General features: G+C 41.8%; 3 protein-coding genes across 3 annotated transcripts; 1 reads left to right on the top strand and 2 right to left on the bottom strand.

Moving 5' to 3' along the window:
- Positions 1 to 1,666: 1,666 nt before the first annotated feature.
- On the bottom strand, positions 1,667 to 5,487 carry LOC310997402 (tubulin alpha chain-like). The gene is made up of 4 exons (XM_083987080.1): positions 5,377 to 5,487; positions 4,057 to 4,279; positions 3,809 to 3,957; positions 1,667 to 2,795 (listed from the first exon to the last, which is right to left on the bottom strand). Exons 1-4 carry the CDS (start codon positions 5,377 to 5,379, stop codon positions 1,815 to 1,817), a joined length of 1,356 nt encoding a protein of 451 aa, XP_083843206.1. The 5' UTR covers positions 5,380 to 5,487; the 3' UTR covers positions 1,667 to 1,814.
- Positions 5,488 to 7,205: 1,718 nt separating this feature from the next.
- On the top strand, positions 7,206 to 16,118 carry sap30l (sap30-like). Its single transcript, XM_083987209.1, has 4 exons — positions 7,206 to 7,941; positions 9,703 to 9,825; positions 10,250 to 10,348; positions 13,568 to 16,118. Exons 1-4 carry the CDS (start codon positions 7,756 to 7,758, stop codon positions 13,694 to 13,696), a joined length of 537 nt encoding a protein of 178 aa, XP_083843335.1. The 5' UTR covers positions 7,206 to 7,755; the 3' UTR covers positions 13,697 to 16,118.
- Positions 16,119 to 18,637: 2,519 nt separating this feature from the next.
- On the bottom strand, positions 18,638 to 20,410 carry LOC310997497 (heart- and neural crest derivatives-expressed protein 1-like). Its single transcript, XM_083987207.1, has 2 exons — positions 19,610 to 20,410; positions 18,638 to 18,766 (listed from the first exon to the last, which is right to left on the bottom strand). The coding sequence occupies exons 1-2, from the start codon at positions 20,087 to 20,089 to the stop codon at positions 18,671 to 18,673; spliced, it is 576 nt and encodes a 191-aa protein (XP_083843333.1). The 5' UTR covers positions 20,090 to 20,410; the 3' UTR covers positions 18,638 to 18,670.
- Positions 20,411 to 22,427: the final 2,017 nt, after the last annotated feature.

Raw genomic sequence — 22,427 nt, 5'->3', positions numbered from 1 at the left:
ACACTCAAGTTCTGGTCATCACTACTGATTACAGACCTCTAACGTATCAGGACTCATTAGAACCTACAGCAATTGCTCCATTGTTTGTGTTTCCACTCTGCTGCTTCAATGTATGTCATAGCCAGATAATCTGGCTCTCTTTCTTACAAAATTGAGAAAATAAGATATGTGCCATATTGGTTTGCTCTCTCAATATAGCCTACACCAGGGGTTCTCACCTAGTCTCACTCTGGAGCCACATTTTCCCATGGTCATTAAGTCGCGACCCACTTATATAGAATTCAAACCAAGAATTTTTTAAAAGCCTTTAAAAACTAATTTTGCTCTTTATTGAGCAAAGTGCATGAAACTGAGGAGGACCATGACAACTGCATGTACGGAAGTGAATAAAATAATATCAAACTGCACAAAATAGAGACCAACAAAACGATATATTTGACTTCTAATGCATCTCTGCATTCAGAGCATGTTCACAAAAGTGAATAAATATCAAATTGCACAAAATAAAGACCCACAAAACAAAACAAGATTCACTGCATTCAGGCCACATTAATAAGAAACTGATATCTTTGCATTCAGAGCAAATAATAAGAAACTGAGGAGGACCATTACAACTGCATGTGTTCACATGACGCGTGCCTTTCAATATATGTTATTTTTCAAAACAAAAGACATGTCTAACATCAGATGTGCATTAAATATTATTTACTTTTTTGACATCCAGAACGGGTCCCCAACCCACTTTTGGGTCCCGACCCACCAGTTGAGAACCACTGGCCTACACTACTCAAAAAGTTAGGGATATTCGCCTTTCAGGTGAAATTTCAGGGTGAAGCTAAAATGCATTCTAACCTTTACAGGTGAATTTCATGTGACCTTCTCTAAACTTTTGAATGCACACGTCCAACTGTTCAATGTTTCAGTAATTTTTGCACAAGTTGCTGTTCTCTGACAAGGAGCTTAATAGCAAAATTCACAACAGTTGTTTGATCCATGAATCAACCAATAAATGTCCTGGTTCAATTAGAACTGGTTTAAACAGTCGTCCTTCATCATGCTGTTCACATTTTGACATCATGAGACCAAGACGACACCTAACAATTGATCAACTGTTCAGTCGTGTAGAGGCTGGTAACTCTGTAACCCAGAACCTCAATGACCTTTGGTTGCCCTTCAAGAAGAGTGGGACATCCCAGCAGACAAGAAGTCCACCTGTGAACAGCAAGAGAAGTCATCGTCAAGCTGTAATTGAAGCTCAAGGGCACAATGACAAGTTGAGACATTTTTGTTGTGGTGTACCCACCACTGTTGTTTGCTTTTGTTTCAATAAATTGTTTGAGATGACCTTTTGCTTCCACATTTTCCATAAATTTCACCCAAAAGCCAAATATCCCTAACTTTTTGTGAGTAGTAGTGTATGCATTTATATATATATATATAGGGTCTTTGTAAAGTGTGTTTACAGCTACGATGTATTACTCATTAATCATTCTTCCTTTGATATAAATCTTTCTGACATTTGTTCTTCACTAGTCCTGTTAATTACATTTTAGCATTACAATTGCTTTATACTAGTAAAAAAAATCTTCACTGGTCTATTAAAAATGCTGTCATTACACCTGTAGCTTTGCTCTATGGAATGAGATTCAAAGAAAGCAAACAGCAGTTCAGGTTGAGAATAAGTTTATTTGACAGTTAGACGTCACAGACAGTTAAGTTTTATTGGCCATGTTACTCTGCAGTTACTCTTACATCACTGCAGTGGAATTTTTTCCCCACTCGAGTGAGTTAAATACAAAGGAATGCATTTATGTTCAATATTCCTCTCCATCCTCTTCTCCTTCACCGTCAGCCGAGTCGACTCCAACCTCCTCGTAATCCTTCTCCAAAGCAGCCATGTCCTCTCTGGCCTCGGAGAACTCTCCCTCCTCCATACCCTCACCTACGTACCAGTGAACGAACGCACGTTTCGCGTACATCAGATCAAATTTGTGGTCAAGCCGAGCCCAGGCCTCTGCAATCGCAGTGGTGTTGCTCAGCATGCACACAGCCCTCTGGACCTTGGCCAGGTCTCCACCAGGAACCACGGTGGGTGGCTGGTAGTTGATGCCAACCTTGAAACCAGTGGGGCACCAGTCCACAAACTGGATGGTACGCTTGGTTTTGATGGTGGCGATGGCGGCATTGACGTCTTTGGGCACGACATCGCCACGGTACAAGAGGCAGCAAGCCATGTACTTGCCGTGGCGAGGGTCGCATTTCACCATCTGGTTGGCTGGCTCAAAGCAGGCATTTGTGATTTCTGACACGGTCAGCTGCTCGTGGTACGCCTTCTCAGCGGAAATGACCGGGGCATAGGTGGCCAGGGGGAAGTGGATACGGGGGTATGGCACCAAGTTGGTCTGGAACTCTGTCAGATCAACATTGAGTGCACCATCAAAACGTAGGGAGGCAGTGATGGAGGACACAATCTGACTGATAAGCCTATTCAAGTTGGTGTAAGTAGGACGCTCGATATCTAGGTTCCTGCGACAGATATCATAGATGGCCTCATTGTCTACCATGAAGGCACAGTCTGAGTGCTCCAGGGTGGTGTGGGTGGTAAGGATGGCGTTGTAAGGCTCCACAACAGCAGTGGACACCTGGGGGGCTGGGTAGATTGAGAACTCTAGCTTGGACTTCTTGCCATAGTCCACGGACAGACGCTCCATCAGCAGGGAGGTGAAACCGGAGCCGGTACCACCTCCAAAGCTGTGGAAAACCAGGAAGCCCTGAAGACCCGTGCACTGGTCAGCCTGAGGACAAAGAGGGAGATCAATGTTTAAGATGCATCATTAGGTTTGAATTTGGTTCAGGGTAGGGATGGGCATGATTAATCGATGATCGATTATTGATCGTTAAGTATTTTATCGATCACGGAAAATTGTTATCGATTTATTATAAGGGATCATGTAGAGGGCAGAGGTTGTCATGGAGAAATAAACCCCGGGTTTATTTTTTCATAACAACCAATAAACTCCATATAAGTATTATTATACAGGCCTATATTAATACATGGTTTAAGAGTGAAATCATTCATTAAATACGACGGGGCGCCTGTGTCGCGGACTCGGTGCAACAGAGACGTGAGCTGTGACACCACGGCTCCGCCCGCTCTGATCAGCAGGTTTGGTTTTCAGCAGCGGTGTGGAAGGAGCCTCCACTCTCTCTGCAAGTTACAAGCTACAAGTCATTTATCTAACATCACAAATAGTCCGAAGCTGTTTAACGACGGTTAAAATGAAACTTAAGGTAAATATCCTGCAGAGTTAGTTTCTCTTTTCTGTGCCGCGCTGATCAGAGCGCCGCTCCGGTGTGTTGGCCACAGAGAAAACAATAAAACCCACGATTTCACATTTTGAAAGTGCTTGTGATTTTTTTTTTTTGTACAAGTGCAGCCAAACACGAGGCTGAAGAGAGAGGGACAGCAGAGCTGCTCTGACAGCTCTGACAGCTGCAGGTGAGCCAGGCAGCGCAACAATCTTTTTTTTATTTTTATTTTTTACCTAAATGCCGCCGACACCGGCACCGTCCCTACAAGTGAAGCACAAGCACACAGACGTCCGTGTACGTTGTTGTCTGACCTTCTTCCTTCGCGGGGACTGCCCTGGATTACTGGCACACGCCATAGCCGCACGCATTTAGTTTTTAATTATGAATATTAATATTAACGATTAATCGATCGTTAATTTTCCCGAAGATCGATCAAAAAGATTTCTTCAAATGCCCATCCCTAGTTCAGGGTCATCCAATTTGCATAGTTACCCACCAGTTTGCGGATCCTGTCCAGCACCAGGTCAATGATCTCTTTGCCGATGGTGTAGTGACCACGGGCATAGTTGTTGGCAGCATCCTCCTTGCCAGTAATCAGCTGCTCTGGGTGGAACAGCTGCCGGTATGTCCCACTGCGTACCTCATCTAAGAAAAAATTAATAGAAGTTAAACAAGGTTTGACAGACAAAAAAAAAACAAAAAAACAAATCCTTATCAATAGCTCATAATGATTTTTTCCCTTACCGATGACACTGGGCTCCAGGTCCACAAACACAGCTCTGGGGACATGTTTTCCAGCGCCAGTCTCACTGAAGAAGGTGTTGTAGGAATCGTCACCGCCACCAATGGTCTTGTCACTGGGCATCTGTCCGTCCGGCTGGATCCCATGCTCCAGGCAGTAGAGCTCCCAGCAGGCATTGCCAATCTGAACACCAGCCTGACCAACGTGCACTGAAATACACTCACGCTGGGAAGAAAATAAAAACATTCATCTTTGTAGTTACCAAGGTTAATATAACATTGGAGCACGTTTAAAAGCAGACAGCTGGCCTATGAGCAGATGGTTGGCTGAGAGTCGATAAAAAAAAAAGCATTAATTTCTAAAATCAATTGTTGAAGGATCTGATCACATGTCATGAGCTGCACTAGAGCTAATGCGAGACTCGAGGAGGAAAAGGGCCCTTTTGTAAAGAGGCCAATTCCAGACGTGCATGACTAAATTGAACTGACACGTTGCACATTCATTTATTCTCTGAAGAGATAGCTACAGTGGCCTAAGAGGTCCATACCCCAACTGAGAAACGCCCATGAAAATGTGGACAAGCATAACCAAAATAATTCAATATTAATAAATGTAAGAATATGTGAGGGGGGATAAGAAAACAAGTTATTTCCAGTGGCCATTAAAAATCATCCACAGTCATGACATGATTTGATTGAGTTTGTCCTTTTGTCCTTTGTCCATTTGAATGCATTGTGTTGAATTGCAGTCTCTAAAAGCCTATGCCACAGATCACAGGGAGGCCGGTTATTCATACATAATACATAAGGGCTGAAGGAAGAAAGAAAACATTTTTACATCAAAATTTCGTGGTGAAACAACCTAGACACGGTTGTAGTTGAAGATAATACAAAGGGTAATTTAAGTAAAATCAACATGAAGGCCCCACAGAGCCGCTGGTGAATGAACCCAGACTTGAAAGGCTGACTGCAGTGTCATGACGACCAGGCCTCTTCAAACAGGCGGTGAAACACGGGAGTGTCTCACGTCGAGCTGATGCACATTGACAGACGCGAAGTAGGTCAACGAGCCGTCAGACAAACCCACAGAAAACGGGTGCAACGGCTGAGCTTTGATTCGGCCTGCGTTCTATCGAGCTGCATTTTATTTGCCATGGTTACAGCTAAAACGGAGCCGTTGAAGAGGAAGTTAGCCTAACCATCCGACATTTTAACGACCGTCCGTGCTGTTTTTTGATTCATTGATTCATCTGATTCATCTTATTTTTCTCGTTTTGAACACGACAATTTATGAAAAACAAAAGGCTGGACTTCCACACTCACCATGTTTTTTTAGGTTGTGAAGTCCGCCGAGGTGGGATTTTCGAAGAGGAAGAACAAAGGGTTAGCTCTCACTGAATGGACGTTAAGAATCCTGTGCAAGAGGTTAACTGGAGTTGGTGGTGCAACTGGGTGGGATTATATAGTGTCTGGCCAAGGCAGAAAAGAGACGTGCAATCCGATTGGCTGTAACGGTCACGTAGCCCTTCTCCTATTGGTTGAAATCAATCTGTCATCATGTTTGAAATGCTACCAGCTGCTGTCGTGATGCTGGTGGATATACGTAGTGAAAAGGTGCTATGATTACAATGATTACAACACATGATTTAAAAGTTAATTTACAAACAATTTAATCCCCAAATTCGAATATACTTGAGCATTATTTTTTTGCTACTTACCTTAATTCTACTGTAGTAATCAGATGTTATAGGCCCACTCAGAGCGATAGATATTGCTCTGGGCCCACTCACCTGCTGTATTTGGTTGCTACAGCAAAATGGAAAAACCTTTATCATGGTATAATTAATTATCTAAAATGCAATGATTACTTACAGACTGAATTCAGCCTCTTGGTATTATATAAATGAATAACATCAGCTCTTCCTCAGGAAATATTCATTGAACACTGAGGACATTTGGTTGTGTAATTAGAATTGTACTTTAAATACATTTTGTTGATCATATTTATATAGTTATCCTTATGTAAGGATAAGGATTTTACATGTATGTTTTTGGGCACTGAACTATGTATGGTCAACTAAAAGATCTGTCATGTTCCGTGTTCCAGGAACTGGACAAAAGGTGGAAACTACACATGGCTTTTGAAAAAAGAATGTATTAATGAACTCAAGAAAATGCTGTCAGTAATCAGGATGTAGTGTGGCATGGGTGCATGTATGTGTTAGGATTGAGACTGTGTGTGTATGAATGTACGTGTGAAAAAGCCTGAACCCAAACAAAGAAAACGGCCCCCAAAACCCCCACAGTGCTGGAGGTCCAACCCGGCCCGAGTGCAGAGAGAGAGTGGCTTCCCAGACTCCTCCGGCCATCACAGATCTTACTCCTTCCACCATGGGCCCCCACACTACACCGTTTGAGAATTGCAGATGGGCCTAAGAAAATCAAATCATAAAAATGAATGTGGGCTATGATGCACATGTTGTGTCATAAGGTCACTGCAAAATATGACCTCTTGGGAGATCATAAACAGTTTTGCAGTCTATTAACACGTGACCTTTCTTTCGAAGCCCTTCGTAAATAAGAATGATTTTACAGATGAAACTCAATTAAGTCTTGTCTCTCGTCAAGTTGAAAAAAAAAAAAAAAAAAGTTCGGTGGCGAATGTAAACAGAACGTGACAGAGAATCATTGTCGAGCCCGTCAAATTTTTTAAAAACATTATTTCAGACAATTTTTTTTTTTTTATGGAAAAGCACTACTTTCATTCTGTAACCCTCAAAACGCCCCATGGATGTATTATTTTTGTAAAAATATAGCTTTTAATAAATATTCTACATAATCAACCTTTAAATTATGTGCGTTTATTAAAATTGATTCGAACTGCTATAACTCCTTATTTATTATTCTGTGTAAATTGTATGTTCCGTGGTGCAGCTATAAGCTTCTCGTACTCGCAGAGACGCCACCTTTAACTCCTACTCATAGTAGAAAACATATGACGCAAAGTGATACAGGAAGAAGCCGCTTGAAGATCGACGTTTGTCTGAGCCAATGGAAAAGCCAGATTTGCCCCTTAGGCCCACCTTTTTACCAAATCGACCAATCCCGATCTGGGAAGAGAACTTCCGCCACACAGACGAAGCATGTCCCATTGTACGGGCTGTTCTCAAAGAGTGCCGCGATTGTTGCAGTGCAGGCTGTTAAATGCGTGATTTCTTCAAAGTTGTCCCATCTGTTGCAGCAGTTTGACGCCGTCTATCGCAGAGAAGTGTGAGTTTGTTGTCATATTTGAATCTTTTGGGGGACGTAGCGTGTTGTTACCGGGACAATCAGCTGCGGTCTCACCAGAGGAATTTGTCCGTTAGCGGCAACTGAGCCACCTTGCGGTCCTGCTAACACGGAGGCTAGGTAACGTTAGCAGCAGCTGTTTTGTAGAGTGACTCTGATGGACGTTTGTAAGAATATGTCCTTAGCCAAAGGCTGTCGTGTTTCAAAATAAGTCGCAGGAGTCCAGACGAAACACCAGGGGTTGTTAGCTCGCAGGCTAAACCACTTAAGCGAGCTAGCGACCTAGCTAACGCCACCGGGTTGTCTTTCACAAAGGGACAACGCGTGAACAAGAGACTTTGTCGCCAACCTTACACTGACACTTCGGTGATTTTGCTTGAGCCGTAGCACAAAGAGCATTACAGTCGTTACAGGATGAATGGATTCAGCACAGAGGAGGACAGCCACGACGGACCGCCTGCTCCGCCGTTTTACGGACAGAGCTGCTGCCTGATCGAGGACGGGGAGCGCTGCGGCCGGTCAGCTGGAAACGCCTCCTTCAGCAAGAGGATCCAGAAGAGTATATCGCAGAAGAAACTGAAACTGGACATCGACAAGAGTGTAAGTGAAACTGCAACACATTGTAAATTCTGTTAAATTGATTGACTCTGAGTCCAAGGTGATGGCCGGAACTTGGGGGAAACTGCTCAGACTCTTGAGCTGTCAGCTAATGCTAGTTAGCTTGTTAGTTTACGTGAGTAAACAACAGGACGCAGTCAGCTTTTCCTTCATGCTAATGTCACTGTAGCGATGAATTGCTGGTTTGTCGACAGCGGGTTTAAATGTCAGGCTAGCGTTAGCGCGGTGCTAGCTAGCTGCCTTGAACTACGTGTAGGACAGCAGCGTCAACTTTGAGCCTTTCTCTCCCTGCAACAGTTTCCTCCAGCACGTCTCCGACGCTCTTCATAAAATGGCTGTAGCCAGGGAAGCTCGGTGAGTCAGGGAAGTTAAGACCGGCAGCTGCGACCGGCGTCCTTTCAAAGTTTTGATGTTTTTAATGCTCGTATTAATGTCGGTCGAAGTAGCTGCATTTTTAACTGAAATTAGCGCTGGTTGTTTGGGAGTTAGTCCCACTAGTGTGCGTGTTATACGACAATTTTATCCATTTGTTATAGTGGCCTACTTGCAATGTCCCTGAGATAAACTTTTGCAGCTCAGCACTGTCATGTCACCAAAGCTGATTCACCAATCAGGCAAGTGTCACGAGGCCTCAGACCCTCAGGATCCCAAAGACCTCTGGCTTCTCAGTGTGGCAGTGACTCAGTGGTGGTGATATCTGTTTGGATTATATGGGAGAATGGTCAACTTAATAATTATCTCAATCGTTTTGTCTATTAGATGTCAGGAAAAAAAGCCCAGGGTGATGATTTCAGATGTGTACAACACAGCAAAACAAATCAGCTTATAGTGATATCAAACTGGCAAAATGCAGCAGATCATCACACTGAATCTAGATAGATAGATGGTAGTTGTAGAGATGTTTAATAAAATTAACCACACTATCCTCCACTTCACTCCATCTCCATTTCTTTTTTAACCCCTTTAAAAGTCCTAAAAGGAGCCATGTTGTGTTGACTCAGACAGACTGGTAAATGATCCGTGTGCTTATTATCATTTGTTCTGCCTTCAAGTTGCTCCAGGCATGTTAGGACTCATGCAACATGTCACATGTTGTGAGCATGGCTCACGACATGCTCAACAGTTCACAGCAGGGCAGGATTTGTATTTCAGGCACTCAGCTGTGGCAGCAAATCCAGCAAGACGACAGGCTCCAATTGTTCAGTTAATGACCCCACAAACAACCTGTTGTGTTACGACTAGGCAATAGGCATGGTATCTCACCACAGAGTTACAAGCAAAACATGTAAAATAAAGTGTCAGGGTGTTGTGCACAGTCAGATTATTTATAGTTTTGACAGTTTTATACTAGTTTATATGGGTGATGTTAGTACACAGTGGCGCCAGCGCTACACCCTGCTCTGTTTGGTTACAGGTTTGAATTTCAACCTGGATTTTATATTATTATAATATTGACCTGACGAAGAGCGCATTGCTCGAAACGTTGTCTCGTTTTTATGTAGTCCTCCAATAACATTTTTTGTAAACTTTGGGAGCATCTACAGTGGGGCGGGTCCTCTTCTTCTTTTTGTTGTTCACCTCCCTGGACTTAGCACCTGATTACTCTGGATGTGCCTTTTTTGTTCATCATAATTTGGATATTAGCCAGCACAGTCTGCCTTGTGTATTAGTATGATCCTGTGTGACTGGTAACATAATCAGAGGGTTTGTACATGGTTGACTAATCATCCAATTTCCTCACAGGTGCGACACCTCTACATTTGTGATTTTCACAAGAACTTCATTCAGAGCGTCCGCAACAAGAGGAAGAGAAAGACCAGTGATGATGGAGGGGAATCCCCGGATCATGACGTCGAGGTGCCCGAGGTAATGTTGACTAATACTGTTCATTCCAGACATTTGTGAGTATAGAGCAAAATGAACATACAATTATTTTTGCAGAACAAAGAAAACTAATTTATAGGAGAGGGCGAGCATTCAAAACATCAGTCTATGGTGAAATAAGAATATACTTACATAACCACCATTACTCCATCAAAGAGATTTATATTCATCCCGTATTTAGCTCTCCTCATGGGCTTTTCCCTGTTTATTGTTGCAATGACCCAATTTCTCCACAGAGATCATTAAAATTTCATCCACTTTGAAAGCTGAAACAGAGGCAGAAGTAGCTGAGGGCCTTAAGTAAATCACTGAAATGTGCATGAGATGAGGGCAAGGTGGAGAATTATCCTCTCTCTGTACTGTATGTCTGACTGTCCTGTCCTGACTACTGGTGTCTTGTACTCAGGTGGACCTGTTCCAGCTGCAGGTGAACACATTGAGACGCTACAAGCGACACTACAAGCTGCAGACCAGACCTGGCCTCAACAAGGCCCAGCTGGCAGAGGTGAGAGCACACTGATAACTCATCTACCTGCCTTTTAATGGATGACTATGTCGAAACATTTCAGGAACCGAACAGGGTCTTAGTGAAGTTTCTCAGCCATAAATCCTGAAGCTAAAAGTTCCTCTCAGTCAAACACAAAACTACTGCAGCTGCAACACGTGCACTGTTTCTTTCAGCCGTGTTTAGCGCAATTAAAAGCAGTATGTTCTGGGAGTGCTCTGTGGTTGAGTGGTTAGAGCAAATCCCATGTTGTCGTCGCCCAAAGCAGTGATTGCTAGTAGTAGTGACTCCTAGTATGACTACTGACTGAGAGGATCTTTACTGCTCGTCATTCCCCAGTTTCTCTCTTCACTGTCCTATCAGTTAAAGGCATAAAATGCCCCAAAATAACTTTTAAAAAAAGCAACATCCTCTGACAAAAAATGTGAATAATTGTAAAATAAATATTTTTGGCTTTTGACGACTGTATAAAACAAGTCATTTGGTAAAATCTTCTCAGTGTTTGGGAAAATTTAATTTATTTTCAGATTTTTTAAATATCAGGGATGCAAACAGCGCGCCGAAAAGCGAAACTCGCTTTTTTCATGACCAGTTAGGTGACTTGTGTGAATCGTTCAGATCCGAAGAGTTTTTGTTTTGGGGGGAGGGGGGGGGGGGTCTCAGCGTCTCAGCTGGGGTCAGTCAAATGTTTTTCTAACAGGCTGACAGTGACAATCACGTGAAACTGAGGCGAACTCATTCATGGTTGTCTCTGATTATACTGATAACAGCCTCTTCCAATGTAGACGCGCGACATGCGCGCTCATTAAAGCGGCGCGTAGCCGCGTGCAGTCGATGCGACGGCGACGGCGGTTTTTTCCCCCGTGCATGTCCGTGGAGCTGTGCGCCGCGGACATGCACGGTTCCCTACGTACGTTGCTGTGTCAGGCAGGTGTTCCCACGGAGCTCTGCCCCGTTTCAGAGGTGAAGGAAGCCTTAAGTGGAAAGACGCGATGTAGAATGTGTTCAAGTCAAAAAGTGAAACTAACACATTATATAGGCCTATATGTCCATTACACACTGAATGAAACATCCCATGTCTTTATTTATTCAGTTTATTTTAATAGTAATAATTATGACTAACATTCAGTGAAGACCTAAAATTCAGTATCTCCAAAATTGAAATATTGCAAAGGATTTTTTTTAAAGCATTTTTAATATAGAAATGTTGGCCTTCTGAAAACTATGTCCATCTATATGCACTCAATACTTGGTTGGGGTTGAACTACTGGAAATTGACTTTTCCATATTTGTTAATGGTGAGCGCCAGACAATTCCTCTCTTTTTTGGTCCTGACCCGTTTGCATCCCTGAAATATATTATAATGTCCTAACAATTGATTAATTTAAAGTAATCACAGGCTGATTCTGTGATTGGGGCGGTACGGTGAATAGCACTGTCGTCTCTTAGCAAGAAGACTCTGGCTTTAGTTCCTTTCTCAGTGGAGTTTTCATGTTCTGCCTGTGCCTTTGTGAGTTGATGATGACAATTCATAGCCAATGAGTCATAGGTCAACTTCACAACAATGTCTTAATGTTCTCCAAAAACACAACAGGCTTTTTTTCAGGAATAAAAGAGGAGATTAAGTTAGTATTTCCTGTGATTTGATTGGTTGTTGGAGAGTGAAAACCACTGGTCTGTAAATCTAGTTAGTGTTTATAAAGTGAGTGAAAAGGTCCGTTGACAGTTTTCTTTTTCAGACTTATCTGGATTAATGTGTCACTAAAAGATACAACACTTGTTTCTCTACCATCAGTTAATCCACTTCTATAACTAAACACCAGTCCTTCAGAGTTACAGAAAGTTAATTTCACAACCTTTAACCAGCGTCCTGGGAGAAAACACGTTTTTCTTTGATTCCTTTCGGGGATAATCAGGCCAGTAGTTCATGAAAGGTCAGCGAGCTGCCTTCATTAGGTGTTCCCAGCATCTTTCTTCTCCACCCGCGCCTCCATGTTACTCATTTGCTGTGATAAACGTAGTGTTGCGGTTCCAAGTCCACAGTAATTGGTCGTGGAGAGGTTGTTAGACTAATTTGCCAAATCGACAGGTGGACTTGATGCAGCTGGCCCGGCCTCCGTCCTTATAAAAACCTCCCGTATGCAGCGCTCTCAGCCTGCCTGCCTGTGGTGGAGGAGTGGGATGGGGTGGGGGCTGACGTGACCAGGCTGTGGAGTAAAGGAATGAATGAAACTGGGGCTGTAAGTTGAATGTTTCCCCAGGCTTTTAGTCAGGTTCAGACCCGGCTATTAATGAGCCTCCCACATCATTAATAAAGCGCCAGTCAACAGCCCCACAACCAGCTGCAGCTGTGGCCCCCGAGCTCGGCCTCGATCAGGAGAACCAGCGGTTGCCGAGCGCAGTGCAGCACAGCGAGGCAGGATGTTTGTTTTTAGTCTCCTCGATGCTACTTTACAAATCCAAAACAGCCATTACACTGGCTCCAGTCCAGGCCAGATTAAAAACAACTTTTCAGTTGTTACCGCTTTCACAGATAAAACCTTTTCTCAGCCGTGATGGTATCGCTGTTTTTAAATACAAGACATAATCTCTTCCTGCTCTTCTTTAGACTTTATTTTATTTCTATTCCTTTTGGGAATTCATAAAGTATTTATCTATCTTTGTACTTGTACTTGTTTGTGTTAACAAACTGTTTACTAAGACTATAATTGACAAACAGAAGTACATGATTTTTTCATTAACAATCAATCTTTGAAGATAGGAGTGTTTCCTACTATAGAAACACTTTTTGTAATCAACAGCCCATTATTTAACTCCTGGGTCCTCATGAGTACTATGGTAATAAAGAAAAGAAGAATGTAAATGCTTGTAAACACTCCATGTTTTTGTTATGATGCTCCATACAGTAGAAAGGTAGATGTCCATGTGGGATTTTTATTTTTCTTAAAGCAAGTTTAGCTTCTATATTAATACTGTGAACGTTTTAAAGCCTCAGTCCACAGAAAAATGCACACAGCCTGTATTCAGAGAGTGAGCCTTCAAAGCAGCTGTCAGGACTTCGGCAGCACTGTAAGGAGAGGCTCAGAGCCTCCTCTGTTCTGATTGGCTGACACCCACCTGTTGTTACTAGAGCTCCAAAGAGAAGCTTGAGAGAGAGAAGACGTAAAACTACACTTACATGGTTTTTGGTTTGACCTTCACCTTCTCGTCCTCTTGCAGACGGTGAGTCGTCACTTTAGGAACATCCCGGTGAACGAGAAGGAGACACTGACCTACTTTATTTACATGGTGAAGAGCAGCAAGAGCCGCTTGGACCAGAAAGGTGACGGCGGCAAACCTCTGGACTAACAACAACAGCAACAACAACCAAGTGCAGCAGTAGCTACAGCAAAGTCTACAGTAACTCATAACCACAGTGACAGCAACAGCAGCAGCAGCAGCAGCAGCAACTCTCCACAGGAGCTGGACACCACTAACAACAGCTACACCCACCAACACCAGCTCCTCCTGCAGCCCTGCCACCGTCCCACTCCTCTGCCGGACCAGAACCTGAACTCTTCGTCGTCCTGGAAGGACACTCGACAGGAACCTGGAGGAGAGTCCAGGGAGAGATGAGTTTGATCTTCTCACTCATTTCGCTCCTGTTTAACAACATGAATACAGTCAGTGCACATGCCGGTCGTCACAAGGTCGATCGTCCTCCTTCTCCTCCTCCTCCTCTTTATTCTCCTGAAGGTGTTTCCTCCTCGCCCTGGTCCCTTAAAGACTGTTTGGGACCAGGACTCACTCCGCAGGGTTTTTAACGTCGTCATGCTGTAATGTAACTTGTCAATATGTACAAAAGAACCACGTCCCATCTCAAGTTAACCTGGTTGAATGCAATGTACAATATAGCTGCCTTAAGAGTAAAAAGCAAAACACATTTTGGGTAATTTTCTTTATTTTTCTTTTTGCCGAGTTGACTGTTAACACACCCACCATCCGTGAGGAATGCCTGTGCCAAACAGAGACCTGTAGGACATGAATGATGCTAAGTGGGAATTTTTTTTATTTTCATTATTATTATTATTAATATTATTATTAATATTATTATTATTATTATTGTGAGAGGAGGGCAGAGTCGCACACAACTCAGAGTGGCACAAAATTCTGAATAATGTCTAAAAACAAAATTAAATCTCCTGAGGTTGCCCCTTCTCCAACTGCCCATGATGCATTTAATGACCTGTTGTGGTGAATGATGTAGCCCGCTCGTCTCCTTTATGCCAGCTGTTGAATGGACTCACACACTGATTAATTTCTCTGTGCGTTGCAGGTATCGGTAACTACTTTATTTTCTTTCTTTTTTTTTTTTTTTTTACACATGCATATATATTTCAGTTTCTTTTCTTTCTCTTTAGTTGAGCCTTAATTCTACAAGTTGTATAAAGTTGTGTTTGTTTGCATTTGATTTCTGTTTGTCCTTATTTTTTTCTTCACCCAAAATCAAACGTGTGTGTATGCGTGTGTGTATGTGCATGAGTGACAGGGGTGTAAAGAGTAATAATAAGCGCCATTTTAATATTTAAAACCAGTGTGTATAGCCGACAGCGATTCAACTCTGGATTTGATTCCCGTCGTAGCTGGATGTATTTCAAGAAGCTGGACCGACAGGTTGGCCAGATGTCTGTAAAGCAGTTTTTTTCCCTTCCTAATCTTGAGCAATTAATCAAATTAAAATGAGGATTTCTCAACTTCCAGATGCCCTTTTTCCATATGAGACTGCAGATGTCAGTATTTAATTGAAATCTGTAGAAATTGAAACAAGGTTTAATATGAAAAGGAGATGTGTGTCCTCTTAATGAGAAATTCATTACATTTGTATGTAAACACTGAAGCACAATTATCTACATTGAATGATTTATTTTCCAAATTTGGTATCTGTGTAAAATGTATAAAACGAAGTTCCCAGAATCCAAGGTTACGTCATGAAACTGATTATTTAATCTGAATTCGAGTCTAAATCTAAAGTGAAGTTAATATTTATATACATTGGATTGGGTCTTTTTTATGTCACGTTTATATTAAGCCACATGTTGTGATGAGAAATGATCATTCAGCTCTGTTTACATGTAACGTTTAATATGATAAAAGGTTCGTTCAAAGTCTTTATACACTGCTGACGCCTCCAGAAAAAACCCTCCTCCCCTTAAACTCGAATAGTTTTTTGGGTTTTTTTTTTTTTTGATGGTTTGTTTTTTAATTGTTTATTGATTTTCTTGATCTCGTCATCCTCTGTCACATCATACTGAATCTGTCCACCACACTGAGTTTGTCTCCTTTTAGACAAGGTTCTAAATTTTAGTGTCTTGTTGTATTTTCAGTTTTGCTTGTAGGTTTGTTAGCGTCATGTAGATAACATCCAACTTTATTAACACATAGGCCACATTAACCTAATTATTGTATTAGAAGAAAACACATATTTAAATATGGCTGCTTATTGCTAATAATAATTATAATAATAAATGTATTGTACAGGCAGTAACAACAGTCTCGCATCTGTTCCTTCACAGACCCATCAGCTGGTAAACATGAAGCTCTATTGTTTTCTAATGTTTTTATGAACTAAAAATGTCTAAGTTTTCAAAATTAGGATGAAATAAGGACTTTTGCCTTGGAAGGTGAAGGCTGTGGTGGTTTCTTCTGTTTATGCTGTTGTTTCACTAACAGGCTCTGACCACTAGGTGTCACTGTGGACTCTCCTCTTGAGTGAAGGCGGCTGGAGGGAGCTGCTACCTGGAGACCAACACACAGGAAGCACAGTCAAAAGTTGAAGTTAAACTTTTGGTAAGAATCTTTTTTTTAAAAAAAAACCAGCTTGAGAAAGTTTGGGACTTCACTTTTTTTTTTTTTTTTCAATTTATGACTTCCTCACTCTAAAAATATTTTTTGTACAAGTATAATGTGCAAATATGATAGGCTTTATGTTTTCTGAGTTTTTGGCCATTAAAACATGTTTCCTGATAGATATCTTAAAACAAAAATAATCCTCCAAATAATTATTTAGACTTTTGTTAAGAGAGGAAATTAAATGAGAAAAGAATACAGACAAAAAGAATAATTTCGGTAATAACTTTACATTTCTGACCCCTCTATTAAATCTGTCACTCGCCCCAGCAAACATATGAAGGAAAAAATAATAAAAATGAACACGTTGCCGTCACCTCAGCTTCTGTGTCTTAAAATAATTCATTTATTTACGGAACTATATATATATATAACTTCACATCTAATGTACATTACCATCAACATTTTTGCACAGTAATAAAATGTTGTCCCTTTTTCTATTTGTTTTAGTGTTTTACATGTGGGATTGTATGGAGGACCAGCAATGTCACAGGATAAATGATAAAGCATTTCCTTCATTCCATGTTTGATAGGCGTTAAAAGTGAGGAATATAGACTTTAGCATATACAAATTTCTATATGATCCAACCATTTATAAATATGTATTGAAAAGGTTTTACAAAAACACCACAAAACACTCAAATAAACCATTCCAGGATATATTTATAATTACATTAATAAATAGTAAAATTGATTCTCTCTTTAATTCACATTAACTTTCTCCAGCTGCTTTTCCTATAAGCTAAACGATTAGCTAGGCTAAATCATGGACCTGAAACCAGGATAAACAGTTGGTCATGGGACATGTATTTCAAATTCTATTTTGTCATGAATTAATAAATATATTTATGAATGGTTTATTACAGTTGTTTGTTATTTTTGGCAGCTTTCAGGCATCCATTGGAATTACTGATAATTCATAGGTTCTCTTTATTAAATTCTCATTAAAATGTGAAATGAAATAAACACTGTATCTCTGTTCCTGTGACACTGCTGATCCTCCAAACCGTGAATCTGTGCGTCAACTTGACATTTCTGCGTCTCAGTCTAAATGTTTTTCCTCTTTTCAAACCGGACAGTGACAATTGTAATTCTGAGGTAGATTCAGTTCAGTATATTCAGTCATTTTCTACAAGAAACAACAATAACAACAGCCTAAAGAGTTTTTAATACGGCCCGAGCTCCGTCTGAGATCTGACCGTGACTCATGGATTCATCAAAAATAATGAATGGGATGAAATCGTGAACAAAAAGATTGAAAAAGTCTCTCCTTAAAATGTGCTGCCACCGGACTCTGTGCCGCGGCCGACTACAGGGGATTGTTGAAGACATTTTGATTTTTATTGTTTAGTTTCCATTTTTTCCCATTTTAATAACAGCTGAGAAAAAATGCGCAACGTACAAATCAGTTTATTTCGTTATAAATCCAGGTATCTGTTAACTAACCGAGCGACAAATTAATGTTTTAAAATCAAGATATCCAATACATTTTTAGCCAACATTGTTTATGTTGATGGTGGCGCATAGCCTATAGGCTATATTTTATTAGTTTTCAGTCGTAAATCTGCAAAGTAAAAGACAAATCCATTTAAATCTATTTGGGCGAATTTAGGCAATTTGTTTTCCGCCTTGATGACTTGTTTCAGCTGATGCCAAATGGAAATGTGTTAATTTATATAGATTTAGCCTATACATTTCGCTCCTATTGGAGAATAATGAAAAACAATTCAAACTTAACTTTTACTAAAAGCGTGATTTCTGATGGAACAAGTGGAAACATTAATGATGACAATAAATAGTGAAACGTGTGTTTGCTTTAATTTCTGACACTGTTTTTGCATCAGATGACTGATTTCTACGTGCGCGCGCACTACTAGTTCTGCTCAAATAAGGAAGTAAAGAAAATCTAACAAAGTGTAATTTTAGTGAATTTGCGTTGTTCTCTCAGACCAAAATCTCCTCCTATTTTACTCATCTCATCATTCGTCGTCATTTATTTATTTTCTGCTTGAGCGCCATCACCGCACCAGAGCCACAGCGACACACCTTCTGAGGGGAGACAGATGTTTTCTGACACCATGGCAACATCTGGTCTACAGTACCGGAAACAAAGAAAAAGAAAAAAAAAGCAGAAATACCACAAACATCACACACCTACAGTCAGACCTGTGAGTCCACACCGGGAGAAGAAGAAGAAGAAAATAGGGTCAACAAAATGTAAGCGTCCATCGTGGTGTCCGCGTGCGCCTTTTGTCCTTTAATTCTCTCCCCTTGATTTTGCGCATCATTGCACGTGCACGGTGGTGTGTTCAAGTTCAATCAGTCAGTGGTTGTTTTTTTTTTTTAATACATCTGATTTGAATCCAGAGTCTCTGTCGAGGAGGAGGAGGAGGAGGAGGAGGAGGAGGAGGAGGAGAAGGAAGAGGAAGAGGAAGGTCACTGGTTGAGCTCCAGGGCCCAGACCTGCTGCGGCCACCCGGTCCGGCCCTTCACCTTCTTCTCGGCTCCTAGAGACTCCTGCATGCCCTCGGTCTGGGGTGGAGGACGAGGAGGAGGAGGAGGAGGAGGTGGAGGTTTAATTTAGTCAGAGTTACAGGAGAGGCTGCTTAAATTATCTGACAACATGTTCCTTTCCTGGACCTAGGACGTTTCCTGTGACGTCACTCCACGACATATTAATATCACAAATTCACCCTGCAGATTGCATTAGGAAAATATGCTGCTGACAAACTAAATGTAGTCAAAAATGATTTCACATAGACTATGTAATATATCTTAAATTATATAGGCTAATATATGTATATATAAACAGCTTAACAATCTAATGCTTCACAGACATCATGCGGGAAATTTCATTTAATTGTGTTTTTAATCAGAGATGGAACCTTGGCTTTTGTAGGATGTGTTATACTAAAAAAAAAAAAAATACAAGTCAACGTATGTATTCTAATGGTACTTTGCATTTATTAAAGTGATGTGTAGTTGAAACAAGTATTATGTGACCTTTGAGCGTTTAAGGGTCAAATTGTGAATTAAACAAAACAAAACGTAATGATTTGACTAATGAGGAGTTAATGGAATAATGAAGCAAACCCTAACGAATTACATTATTTCTTTACATAAACTGCAGCAAACAAAGTACAGGCCTATGTTTTATGTTCTCTGTAACTTCCTGTATCAAATCCTGATTTAAGATTGTTGCAAAAAAAAAAAAAAAGTAAGTTCTTTCTATTGAGACTAAAAATCCTGTTTTTATGTAAAGTAAATAAAAACACTTCTTGCCTCCACTGAACTGTATTAGCACCAAAGCTGCAGGTATCCCTACACAGACTTGAATGTAAGATCAAATGCAGTTAATGTTTGGATCCAACTCACCAGCTCTCGTTTCCTCTTCAGGTCCCTGTTCTCGATCTTCTTGATCTCGGCCTTGAAGCCCTCCGTCTCCCCGGTGTCTTTGGCCAGCACATCCATCAGGTAAGCGATGTAACTGGTCGCCAGACGCAACGTTTTTATTTTCGACAGTTTGGTGTCCGCGGGCACGTTGGGGATACACTCCCGCAGCTCGGCGAAAGCGGTGTTGATGCTCTCGGTCCTCCGGCGCTCCTTCTTCGGCCCCGACGCTCTCCTCTTCCCCATCCCCGCCTGCAGCTCCTCTAGCCGGGCGTCGTGCGTCGCTCCGGGCGCCCCGAGCTCCGCGGCCGGGTAGGGCGCCTGGATCTGGAAGTCCGGGGGCATCTCGCCGTGGTTCACCACCCAGCTCTGGAAGTAGGGCGCGTCCTGGTGGCAGCGCTGGACGAACGGGAAGGGTTCGTGCATCAGGTGGTGGTGATGCTGGTAGCCCCCGATGAGGTTCATGTTGAGCTGGGGAGCGAGCGGCGCAGGTTCCGTGGTGTCCGTCGCCCTCGGTCTCTCTCAGCTGCGGCCCCACAACGGTCACTGCTCGTCGATGTGCAGCCAGCGGGACTCATGCAAGACCTCAGCGCGTTTCCCCCTGAATTCATCCACGACGGAGCCGAGCGCAGCCACCGAGCTTTACATGGTCGTCATGGTGGAAGCGGCCGAGGAGGCGGGACAGGCCGCGGAGGGAACGGGGTAAATCCAGAGAGCGAATCTCGGCGCTGCGCTCCGCTTGTGCTCTGCTCTTGAAATCTCCGTTTGCCAAAGAGGCTGCTCTGATTTTGCCCAAGAAATCTGACCCCCGCTGAAGGTGTGAGGGCCCCCAGGTTTATATGATTTGGATGTCAGCGTGGAAAGGAGGCAGCCAATAGAGGAGAGCGCCCAGGATGGGAGGAGAGTCTGGAGAGCTTTGTAATAACATGCGCCATGGTGCCATAATCTCAAGGCAGCGAGTATCTTAGTTGGGAGTCGCTGTTGTTGTTGCTGCTGCAGATGTGAGGGGGGAAAAACAGATTTTTTTGGAACACCTCGGGTTTGAATGTCCCTCTCTTGAAGTTTGGAGAGGTTTTTACGCACGGGATTTACGCACCATCTCCTAGGGGCAGACCTGTTTAATTAGGTGCTGCTGTGATTCAGCGGTTTGAATAAGGAATTATGTGATTTCACTCATCAGCTCGAGACCGATCATCATGTGGGAAAGTGAAGAGTGTGGCTGCAGCAGGGGATTCAAGTGTAGAAATAGATGGTTTCTGAGGGTGCGCGCATGATTGAATGAAGGAGAGAAAATAAGTGGACATTTGAAAAGTCCTTGCAATAAACACAAATAATAACATATTTATTATTTTTAAAGATCGTAGTTCGGCCATAAAACTGATTCCCTGAATAAAAAGAACAAATACGTGAAGTCAGACTCTTTATCTCAGCCTGCAAACACGAGATTACTTTCCATTTTTCCCACATTTATCCTCAGCTCCTCCAGTCTGATGCCTGTGTGGTGATTTTTCATATTTTCTTGAACGCGTAATGGTCTTTTTTTTTTCTTTTGCATGGAGAGGCTGTATTTAGTGACTTTTATTATCAGGGCAAGTTGGCCTGAGCAGATTATCCGTGTCCAGTAATAACAGCAGGTAAATCTCAGGGCACTGTGAGAAGTGTAGATGGTTTGATGAATTGTGTTGGGACGCACGTACGCACGCACGCGTCATACCACCACAGTATAAGGAGGTATAAGAAGAAAAGAAAAAAAGAAAAAGCGCGGCTTTATCTGAGCATTAATTCGCCCCCACAGCTCCTCACACACACACTAAAACACATCATCTTATCTCCATCGCCTAAAAACATTATCCCATTACATTACACGACCTTGACGCTATTTAGAAACCATTTACGACCGCGTCTTATCTAAATACAGCCATAAATCAGGAGGTGTCACCTTCCTGCAGCGGGGGCTCGTGGAGCTGCGTCTATTCCATAAAAGCTGCGCAGGCCCCGCTCACTGTTTACACCGCCGAGGTCTGCAGCCGTGCACGGTTCACCTCCACCTCCACCTCCCCGAGCCCTGATAAATAATCATCACTCACACGTTTCTGCCGCTTATTTCGTATAACAACTATAATTAGCTACAAGTTATTAACTTTTTAACTAACACGTAATTTAAGGGAAGTTCTGTTTTCACCAATTTTCTTTGTGTATTCTTGAATATTCATATATTTTTTTAATGTCATATTTCGATCTGTTCATAACTTTACTTCATGATGATTTTCCAGGTTTTTCTATCGTCTTCTCATTCGTCATGAAACTTTTCTCCTCCCGGGTTGAAATCGTATAAAACATTGTAAAAAAAAAAAAGAAAACTTTGTAATTCCATCCCATTACCGCGACCTTTACATTTGCTTTTTAATGTTGATGTTTACTCTCGTTTACAAAAATAGAAAATAAAACTTCCTTTGTAGTTCATAAAAATCCATATTGTTAATTATCTTGAGTGTAATTCCAATCAGATGAAGACATGCAGATCCATGTCAGCGTTTAGTCCGTAGTGAAAACCACAGATCTTTCGAACAAATAATAAAAAACTCAATAAAAATGTGTGATAGGGGAAAAAAAAGTGTAATAGGGAAACATCTGCGTGATCTTCAGGCAGGTAGCCTATGTGACGGAAAAATGCATTTCTGATATAAAAACAATTGAAAAATTGTTTTAACGTCTCAACATTCAGTCAGTCGTCATTTTATTTTAGTTCACTAACATTTGTAGCCTATATTTTTATCTCCTATTTTCTCATAAAACCACACAG

Source organism: Trachurus trachurus (assembly GCF_905171665.1).
Source record: "Trachurus trachurus genome assembly, chromosome: 14".
NCBI classification, from domain to species: Eukaryota; Metazoa; Chordata; class Actinopteri; order Carangiformes; family Carangidae; genus Trachurus; species Trachurus trachurus.
The sequence above is the reverse complement of the archived record's forward strand: the minus strand, read 5'-3'. Positions and strand labels throughout refer to the sequence as shown.

Excerpts from the sequence above, each read along its gene's own strand:
- LOC310997402 (XM_083987080.1), bottom strand. Across the intron at positions 3,958-4,056 it reads CCTGGAGCCCAGTGTCATCG|ATGAGGTACGCAGTGGGACA; the intron begins GTAAGGGAAAAA and ends ATTTTTTCTTAG. Across the intron at positions 2,796-3,808 it reads TGGACAGGATCCGCAAACTG|GCTGACCAGTGCACGGGTCT; the intron begins GTGGGTAACTAT and ends CTTTGTCCTCAG.
- sap30l (XM_083987209.1), top strand. The coding sequence starts at position 7,756 with ATGAATGGATTCAGCACAGAGGAGGACAGCCACGACGGACCGCCTGCT. Across the intron at positions 9,826-10,249 it reads ATGACGTCGAGGTGCCCGAG|GTGGACCTGTTCCAGCTGCA; the intron begins GTAATGTTGACT and ends TCTTGTACTCAG. Across the intron at positions 10,349-13,567 it reads ACAAGGCCCAGCTGGCAGAG|ACGGTGAGTCGTCACTTTAG; the intron begins GTGAGAGCACAC and ends GTCCTCTTGCAG.
- LOC310997497 (XM_083987207.1), bottom strand. The coding sequence starts at position 20,089 with ATGAACCTCATCGGGGGCTACCAGCATCACCACCACCTGATGCACGAA. Across the intron at positions 18,767-19,609 it reads TGAAGAGGAAACGAGAGCTG|ACCGAGGGCATGCAGGAGTC; the intron begins GTGAGTTGGATC and ends CCTCCACCCCAG.